This window comes from Hipposideros armiger, unplaced genomic scaffold (genome assembly GCF_001890085.2).
Source record: "Hipposideros armiger isolate ML-2016 unplaced genomic scaffold, ASM189008v1 scaffold_132, whole genome shotgun sequence".
Taxonomy (NCBI): domain Eukaryota; kingdom Metazoa; phylum Chordata; class Mammalia; order Chiroptera; family Hipposideridae; genus Hipposideros; species Hipposideros armiger.
The window spans coordinates 850,401-860,324 of NW_017731482.1; the positions used below are offsets into that span (position 1 = coordinate 850,401).

At 57.4% G+C, this 9,924-nt stretch overlaps 1 protein-coding gene across 1 annotated transcript in view; it reads left to right on the forward strand.

Annotated features, from left to right (window-relative positions):
* Positions 1-7,556: 7,556 nt before the first annotated feature.
* The window catches only part of RELT (RELT TNF receptor), a 14,434-nt gene continuing 12,066 nt past the window's right edge, over positions 7,557-9,924 (forward strand). The window contains exon 1 of the mRNA XM_019649317.1: positions 7,557-8,158. Coding sequence (XP_019504862.1) covers positions 8,116-8,158 — 43 coding nt within the window. The 5' untranslated portion in view covers positions 7,557-8,115. The remainder of the gene's footprint in view (positions 8,159-9,924) is intronic.

Below are 9,924 nucleotides of genomic sequence, written 5' to 3' on the forward strand. Positions count from 1 at the left end.
ACTCTTTCCATGGAAAACTAAATGACCTTCAAGCAACAAGTTTGCCACACTAATTTTCAGATGGGGAAAACTGAGTAGGGGAAGAGATTTGACCAAAGCCTCACAGAGAGCTGGGAGTAGAGAAAGGTCTGGACTCTCTGTAGGATGTCTGGTGAATAGCCAGCGTTTATCCCCATTTGGTCTATTGAGCGACACGTGAAATGCTACCATATGAACTGCAGAACTTGGAAATGGGCATAAAAGGTCCCCTTACAACGAAAACATTTACAGGAATGGAGGACATCCTGGGATGCTCTGGCCCCCTCACCAGGTCCCCAGCATGGATCCTTTCTGGACTCCCTCTGTGGACAGATGTGGAGATGTGGGATATTCAAACCTGGGATCACTCCCAACCTCAGGAGTCTCCATTGATATATGAGGGGGCTGGGGCTATCACCCTGTCAGGGACCTGGAGCTCTTTCTGTCCTTCCCCCCACAATCTGGGCATGGCCCAGAGAAATAAAGACTCTTTCCCTGGCCCCCTCCCTCTCGTTCTCCTAGAATCTCCTGGACCCAGGGGACATGACCTTCCTTGCCCCCTCACCTCACATTTCAGATTCTATGACTCAGTTGGTTTTGAATTCTCCACCTCCCCCTACAATCTATCCCCAACAGACTTACTTACCTTCCTCCACCTCTGTCGTGGGCTGTGGTTATCCTGATCCTGGCCAGGCCTCTGCCCCCAGCATGAGGTTCTACCTGGTATCTGCATCCACACCCAGCTCTGCTGCCCTGTGAGGAACATTTCAGATCCCCCGAATGGTACTGAGTGGGGGGAACTGACTGCTGAGCTGCTGCCTCCAGTCCTGGCCCACCATATCACACAACTCCAGGGGACACGATTCACAGAGCTGGGAATATAATGTGAATAGTGCCTTGGAGTCCCTAGTCACTGCCCTGCTGAGCAGAGCTTATGGTAGGGAAGGGAGAGCAGTGTGTGACCTGCTGGAAAGAAGAACTCATTAATCTCGCTGAGTGGGGTGGGGTGGAGAGTGGAGACAGGAAAGGCCTCCTGGAGGAAGGAGATTTGGGCTGGGCCCTGAGGAATGTGTAGGAGCCCACCAGCTAGTCCTCTGTTATAGATTTCCTTTCATCAGACCTTTTCTCACCCACTTGATGGGGACTTCTAGGGGCAGGGCTGAGCCTCACTGACAAGGTAAAGTGAGGTCGCTCTCCATAGCTGCCAATTTCCAGGAGCCAAACAATACCCTGGAAGGGGCAATGGTAGTAGCCCCGTTGGCACTGGCAACGGTGACCGGACGGCTTAGTATTCAAGTCTCTAGTCCAGCGGTTCTCAACCTGTGGGTTGTGACCCCTTTAAGGGTCTAACGACACTTTCACAGGGGTCGCCTAAGACCATCTGAAAACAAAAAGATATTTACATTTCGATTCATAACAGTAGCAAAATGACAGTTATAGAGTAGCAACGAAAATAATTTTATGGTTGGGGGGGTCACCACAACATGAGGAACCTGTATTAAGGGGTCGCGGCGTTAGGAAGCTTGAGAACCGCTGGTCTATCTTGCATGCACAACCCCTTCTCTTTTGGTTTGAAGCCCAGAAGGAGCTGATACAAGAGGCCTTTTCCCGCGCAGCCCTGTTCAGTTCCCGGGGGACGCGTGAGATGGCGACACAGAGCCGCGGCCGCGCTAAAGACTAGGAGCCCCTCGGCGGCCCCACGGGGCAGGGGGCAGGGGTGTGGGGGGGTGTCCCGAGCCCATGCTCTGACGTTGGGGGCGGGGTCGGCAGCCGTGACGCGCGGGGGCGGGGCTGTGCATCGTTCTGGCTCGGCAGGCGATTCATTCAAAAGGCGCGTATCCTACGCGGCCACCCGTGCGCTCGCGGAGCCGGGCCGGGCGCCGCGAGGAGCCGGGAGCTGAGCTGCTGGAGCTGCTGTTGGCGGCCAGGTAAGGAGGGCCCACGGAGCCCCAGCCTGGGGTCCATTACCCACGGTCGGGCCAGAGAGCTGCGGACCCGAGTGGCGCCCCCAGCCTCCCCGCGTCTCTGAGGAAGTTCGCTGGCGCGGCGGATGCCGCAGCCCGGGCCCCGCGCCCCGCGCCCCTCCCGCCCGCCTCCGCGTCCTGTCCCAGCGCCTTCCGCGCACGGGCCCCCGCCCGTCTCTGAGTCCCCTGCCCTGGGACCTGCGCGTCCTCCGCCGCGACTCCAGTCCCGGCCGCGCGCGGTTGGGAAGCAGCCGCGGGACTTGCTGTTTGAGGAGCCGGCGAACCTCCGAGACGCCCTCGGCCCCAGGGAAACTTGGACCCAGACCAGGATTGGTGCGGGACGGGTCGGCGGCGTCTCGGTGCGGCTGCGGCGTGGGGAGGCCAGATGAGGGGAGGCTGAACAGTGTCAGCCCGTGACTGGGTGACACGGCGCATGAGGCGGCCCTGCCCAGGCGAACGTGTGGCCAGGGAACTGGGCGGTGACTCCGGGCCGAGCTGAAGACACAGGGGCTCTGTGTCTCTGACAGGCAGTGTGTGTGTGTGTGTTTGTGTTTGAGTTTGAGTGTTTGCGAGTGACCCAAGACCAATGTGAGACCCCAGGTCACTGGGGTCACAGTGTGTGTGTGGCCTGGGGTGTGACTCGGGCAGGGCCAGGGCCGCTCATTAATGTGAGTGTGAAATAGAGGGTGGGGAACCCCAAGTGACTGTGAGAGCCAGGCCCGGAATCACTGGCTCCATCGTGTGCTTGTGGGGTCAAGTAGTGTCAGTGTGTCTGCGTGTCTGCACCTCAGGGCAATGAGTAAGGGACCACAGAAAACCTGTCAGCAGATGTGGGGGGGGGGGACGCAAGGGAGGAGCCAGGGGACAAGGGTCTCTTCAGGACTGTCCTCAGGAGGACGCCCCCTCAGGGTCTCAACTTAGTGAGCCGGTGGACCCTGAGTGATTTTCCCTGGCAAGGGAGAGGGGCCAAGACTGGGCTGCATGTGGAGCAGTTGAGGGCCCCTGAGGTAGCATCAGGCTCCTCCTCCCAAACACACACACGCCTTGGAGCCCTGGCAAAGCTCTGCTCCTCTGGTAACCTGTATTCTCACTGGGCCCAGGCACTGCTCTCAGACCGTGCCCCTCCCTTCCCGACCCCCGACCCCCCACCCCAAGTCTCCCAGTCTGCACACTGAAGTGTTGGGCTGTGAATGGACTGTGAATCATCACTTTGGGATCCTCCATTGTTTTTGGGTCAACTGCCTCTGTGCTCCCTTTCTTCCCTTCAGGCAGAAAGACTGCGGTGTGTGTGTGTGGGTGGGGGGACAGTGGGCAGGCTATCTGCTTCAGACACAGTGGCATAGGGGCTGCACTCAGGTACTGATGACAGAGTTGGAAGCACAGCTCCTCGGGCCAAGCTCAAAATTCTGATCCATAGATTGTGACTTCTCTGGCGCAGGCCTCCTTTTTTCATTTCCCTGTGTACTGGGAGAGGGGGCATGGACTTTTCCCCCACGAGTAGTCTCTGATTTGGGGAACTGGAGCAGGATCCCTTCACCATCTGGGCTAGACCCCTCTGAGGCCCCCACCCCCACAAGAAGGTCTGTCAGTTTCACAGAGAGGGGAATGGAAATTGGGCTCCCTAGCCCAGGAAGAGTGAGGGAGCACCTGCTGAAGGGCCTGGAAGTTCTGTCCTCTGCTGATAGCCTCTGAAAATGTTGATTGCGTTCTGGTGGGGGCGAGGGCAGTTGTAGGTGTTGTGCTCAGTACTTTATGGCTTGCTCTTGTTGAATCCTCACAGTGGTTCTGAGATGTGGTGACTGTTTTTCAGAGAAAGAAACTGAGGCTCAGAGAAGCAAGCAACTTGCCCAAGGTCATGTAGTCAGGACAATGCCAGGACCAGAATGCAGGTCTTTCGCCACTGAAGCCCTGTGAGGTGCTTGGAGAGGGCCACCCATCTTCCCAATACAGGCATACCTCGGAGATATTGTGGGTTCGGTGCCAGACCACCCTCATAAAGCGAGTATCACAATAAAGCGAGCCGTAATATTTTTGTTGGTGGAGGGTCTTGCCTTTAATTTGTCAAATAAAAAACAAAAAACAAACACCAAAAACACAACACCTGTGAAGCACAATAAAGTGAAGCACAATAAAACGAGATATGCCTGTATCTGCTCATGGCCTTTTTGGGCCTCCTTCTCAAACCGGGACTGGCAAGCATGGTCTTGCCAGGGTGTGTCACTGTGAGTTCTGAGTGTGGTGTGTGTTTGCACACATGTCTGAAACTTTGTGTGTGTGTGTGTGGGGGGGGGGTTATGTGGTTTCCCCCCTCCTCTTCTTCCTCTTCCTTCCCCTCCTCCCTTCCTCCAGCTCCCACCCCTAGCCAGAGGTCACCAGAAAGGCCTGTCTCCTGCCTTCTAGAGCCTGCAATTGGCTTTGGGAGCGTCCACATAGCTCTGAAGAGTGTTAGGAGTCAGCAGCACAGCCCAGGTTCCAAGGGTGGCAGGGATAACTGAGAGTCCCCATTGACCTTCACTGTTACCTAAGACACCTTATCCCCCTCTTTGGAGTTGCTCTAGGGGCACTTTCCCAAATCCACCCACAATGCAGAGCAGGCTGGTAGTGATGCTGAGCTTGTGGTGCACCCTCTCAGGGCCTCAGCCTCCCCATTCTTCCCAGAGGACCCAGGCAGCTCTGACCATTGCTGCTGCTTGGCTGAGAGCTGGAGCTGGGGATCAGGGTGCCCCTCTGTCTTTTCTGAAATGGCTAAAGCTGTGCTTCTTGGGGCTGATCAGAATAGCTGTCTTGGTCTCCTGGGGCTAAGCCTGAGTTATTTCCATCCTCAGCAAAGAGGTGGAAATAGCTCAGGGCCCAGGAGCAGGGAGATGGGAAGGGTTAATTAAGGGTTAACCTCCTTTTCTGGTCTCAACCCTCATGGAGGTCCCCAGTCCCACCCTTTGCCCCACCGAAACCAAACCTTTCTGGGAACTTGGGCCTCCTGGGATGATAGGGATGATGGTGGGGCCAGGCTGGGTTTCCACATGTGATCCGAGTGGGACTAATGGGATAGTTGCTAGAGGGAGGTATCTGTGTCTGGCCAAGGAAGGAAGGGAGACTTTGAGGGGCAGTGAGCACCGCGCCCCTGCTCATAGGCCCAGCCCCATTTTCCACAGGTAGGGACTGGGGTTAAGAGAAATGCAGGGACTTAACTAAGATTCCCAGAGCCTTGGTATTCTGGCTCCCAACAGGGCACCTACCTTCTATCCTGCCACACCTTTCCAGGCCGACTGAACATGGCCCAGGATTGGAAGCCAGCCTGAGACACACCTTCACAAAATCAGGGCTCCCTCTTATGTTCCAGCTCTAGCTTTGCTGTCCGTGCCTATCTTCCTAGACCAGCTTCTGCCTCATTTCCAGTTCTTGCACACACAGAGTGACCTGATCTCCCTAAAGTAACTCTTTTTGTCTGCATAGTCCTGACACCTCATCCTATCATCGAGGCTTTTCCTTCCAAGATTTTGAACTTTACATCTTCACGCTCATCTCTCCGTACCAGACACCTGGTTCTACTTTGCCTTTACTTTGGCTGTCTCCTCTTTCTAGAACCCTCCTGGCCATTCTGGGTACAGCCCAGTCCCCCTCATCCAGGAAGTCCTTCTATCCCAATGTGAGCCCCTCTTCATTGTTGTCCACCTGCCAGGTGTCCCCCCTCACTTCTGGGAACAGGCACAGGTATGGGGAATTTATGGGAACTGCATGTCCAGCTGGGTGGGGCCGGCCTGGCCAGTAGCCTGTCCTCTCCTGCTGCCATGTCTGTGCTGACCAGGCCTCTGAGGGCATTACAGTGTGCTGGGATACACAGGAAGGTTTTCAGCCAGGTCCCTAAGGATCCCAAGTGTGTGTTGGGGGTTGGGGTGAAGACTCAAGGCCGCCCCTGTGGGTATGAGTGAGTTGGTGCTTGCCCTCAGCTCTCGGGCATGGCCCTTATTCTGGGCCAGCGGAGGAAACTGCCTGCTGAGGCCCTGCTCTGTGCCAGGCCCTGGGTGCAGTTCTCCTTGCAGCAGCACTGACAGGATCCCCCTCCTTCCTAAGCTGCTTAATGGGGAGCAGCCCTAGTTTGAGTCACAGCCATTGGTGCTGGAGTCTGTCACTCAAGCTCTTTCCCAGCTCCCAGCCCTGTCTCCAGGTGGAGGTGAGGGTTGTCTGACCACTCTGGCATCAGTTTCCAAGAAAGACCAGGCTGGTTACCTGCAGGGGGAGGAGGAAATGTTGATGGGGCTGTTCAGAATCTGACCTGGCTTGGTGAGGCCAGACTCCCTCTGTTATAGAGCCAGCCCTTCTCCCAGTTTTGTCTGAGATCAGCCAGCAGGACCCATCCAGTCCCATCCCCACTCGGAGTTGGGGGTGCCAGGATGTGGTCTCTGGCAGAGCTTAGCACCTACTTTGTACTGAGTCCTTAGGTGCCTGGCCTAGGCTTAGTGTCATCAGTTGTCGCTAGGGTGACAAAGAAGACAGGAGGGAGCTGACACTGTGTCCCTACTGTGTGACTGTCCCTGGGATGAGGACCCCCAAGGCTATCATATCCTCAGCCTCATGCCCAGATGTTCAGGAATCCACTCCGGGTATAGGCAGGGAAAAGAAGGCTCAGAGAGGGGAAGGGACTCGCAAGACCCTTGTCATTGGGCTCTAACTCAGGTCTGTTTGCCCGGAAGGCCAAAGCTTTTTCTTGGGCCACCCTGGGAAAGATAAGAGCTCTATAAATAAACTGCCCATGTGGCTGTGAGCCTGTGCCCTGGCTACTTGGCACAGATGGAAAGGGATGGACAGGCCTCTTCTGCAGCCAATTAGAGGCAGGGTCTGAGTGTGTGGGTGGAGAGAGAAGGAAGGAGGACATCCAGGAGGAGGGGCCTCATCTTGGACCTGCACATCCTCATTGTGAGAAGAAGTGAGCTCATGGAGGGACCAGGCCCTGCTGGGTGCCCAGCCTCCTGCGTGCACTCGCCTGCCTCCCTCTCTCAGGGGAGACCATAAACAATGATGGCTGAAGGGGCCAGGAGAGGGCAGGGTCCACCCTGACAGAGGCTGGAAAGGCTTCCTGCAGGAGGTGGCTCCTGGGCAGAGGCCTGATTGTAAGAAGAGCCACTGTTCCCCTGTGACCTCTGGATCCTCCAGCCACACCAGGAGGTCAGCTGAACACACACAATTGCCCAGAATTACACAGGAGGAAACTGAGACTCAGGGACTTGGGGCCAGGGCCTGACTGTGGCTCAGCTGGTGTGGGAGCAGGTGGACACAGGCCTGTATAGGGGCTGGGAAGTGGGCACTCAGGGTCCTCATGCTGCTGGGACCGATGTTGGGTTCCCTAAAGCACCCTTGCCCACTCCCAAGCCACTGAGCTTGGCTCTTCCTCTGGCCCACATGGGCTATCGTGAGAACTGGCACTCAGGAGAGGCCTGGTCGGGCCAGGCCCTGGCCAGCCCTACTTTCAGTAGCTCCACTTAATCCCCGCAGCATCCATGAAGGCAGCGACTAGCATCCTGTTTGCAGAGGGGGACCCTGAAGCTCAGGTGAGGGTGAGTAGCTTGCCCAGGCTCACAGAGATGCTAAGTGATGAGCCAGAGATTGAACCCATGTGTGACTGCTCTAGAGCCCAACACCCCCACCCCTCCTTCTGTCATGCCGACCCCAGTCCTTAAGCTGCAGTTGGTTAGGTTCCGACCTGGGACTGCTCAAGAGTGGGGAGGCCTCTATCCCCAGCACCCTGAGTCTGGAGGAGTCGGAGAATGGGGCAGCTGGGGCTGCAGTCTTCCCTCAGTCTCTCACTAATCCTCAGCCGAGTCAGTCAGGTCAGGGTGATGGGGTAAAGCTTGTGCTGAGCAGACTCCGGGCCGCCCTGGCACACTAGTGATTCAGTACCAGATGTGTGGCTAGGGCAGAGGCAACGGTGACTTTTCGGAAGAGGAGGTGGCAACAGCACACGTGGGAGTGCAGTGAGGTGCCCTCCAGCCCTCCCAGGCCCCTTGCCGTCCTGTCTTGGGGCCAAGGGAGACAGCCCAGGGTGGCCCAGCCTCCCTGCCTGACCGCAGCAGGAAGCCCATGGTGGTGCCGAGTGAGCGGGTGATGGACAAGAGCTGGGCATGCAGGAGCAGCGGGAATGCTGGGCCTGGCGTGGTGCCTGCTGTCCACTTCCACCCCAGGTGGGTACACCTCGTCTCCTTTGAGAGCACGTTGTTATGGGGTACTATTTAGCCTCTGAGCCTCAGTTTCCTCACTTGTGAAGCCTGGAATCCGGTCTTTGAGTTCAGTAAAATTCTGCCTGGAAAGGGAATGAGGTGTGCAGTAAGTGCTTACTGAGGTTTGCTGGGGAGCCCCAGCTCTGCCCCAGAGACGACTGTCTGGTTGTAGAGCACCTTCCCTTAACCCCTGACTCAGCCGAGGAAGGGGAAGGGATAGCATCTGTCTTGCACTCAGACTGGGAGGACCTGGGTGAGCCCGGAGTGGCCATCTCAGCCTTTTCTTAGCCTCAAGGACCAATTAGCCCCCTTAGCCCCACCTGCCCACCTCACCTGGCTGAGCCTCAGATGCCCAGGCCTTGTGGCAGTTCTGAGGGGAGAACCATGTCCAGCCCCTAGGGGTTGGCCAGGGAGCAGTTGGTGTGTCCTGGAGCAGGATTAGGGGCCAGCGTGTGTGGCGTCCTCACCCCAGGGGAGTGACCTGGGACATCATGGCTGCCCAAGGCTCAGGTGGGGGTGGGAATTGGGTGCCCTTCTCACAGAGTGGCTCTGAGGCAACCTCTGCATGTCTCTGGGCTCCGGCCCGTCAGCAGCCCTAGGGAGCTCCGCTTTCTCCCCCTGGGAACTCCCAGCCTTCCCTGGGCTTCCTCCCTCTCACAGCACCTCCCCCCCCCCACCGGAGCTGGCACAAACTAGGGCAGTATGCAAATAAGTGCCGAAGCAGGGAAACCTCAGAGGCCCAGAGACCCCTGGGGTGGGGGCAGCACCTTCTTCCCTGGGGCCCACCAGGGTGCTTTGTAGGAGCCCCTCAGTTGAATTGCCTACTGTGTCCACTAGCTCCCTAGCCTCTTCTGTCAGGTTGGCAGACGCCCTGAGGACATGTGCTGGATGCCAGACCCTGGGCTAGGCTCCAGGGAAGGGGCCAGGAGTGAAGTGGGACGCAGAGTCAAACAGACCTGGGCTCCACCCTGCTTCACTGCTTGCTGCTTGTGTGACGCATACAAGTGACCGCCCATGACCTCAGTTTACCCTCTTGTGAAACAGGGATGCTCACCCCTCCTGTGAGGAGTGGATGAGGGCCTAGCCCGAGGGAATGAGGGTGGAGGATGGCAAGAAGGTGATAGCTGCCCTCACCACCGCCCACTGCGGGCACTGCCCTACTTCAGCCCCAGTTGCCAGGGAACCACTGGGCTCCTTGCTAACCTGGATTTTTCTATTGATGGGCGGCCTTTGTCTTCTTGCCTCGGGTGCAGCCACTGCCGAGGGGGGCTGTGTCGAGCTGTGTTTCCAGGCAACCCTAGCCTCTGGAGGCTGCAAGGTGGTCCTGAGGCCCTAGAGGTGATGGCTGGGAAACAGAAGTACCTACCTCCAAGTGGGCACCTGCCTCCCACCTCCAGCTCCCCAGTTCAGCCTCACTTGGCAGGCAGCCCAGCAAGCCCTCTGAGATGCAATCTTTCCCTGCCTGTCTCTCCCCTGCTAACCCTTCCAGGCTCCTGTAGGCCCTGAGAGAAGGGCTCGTTTCTCCGCTTGCAGCCAGGCTCCATGTTACCTGGGCTCTGGCTTTGCCAGAATAAACCTTTGCAGACCCCTCTCCCTTCCTATACCTTCCCACTTCCAATTCTCACCCTGGCTAACTGGGCACCTCCTGTGCACCAGGCTCTGTGCCAAGCATTATACATAAATATAAGGAAACCCCTGGGCCGGCCAAGCAGCGCGATGGTTAAGAGCTG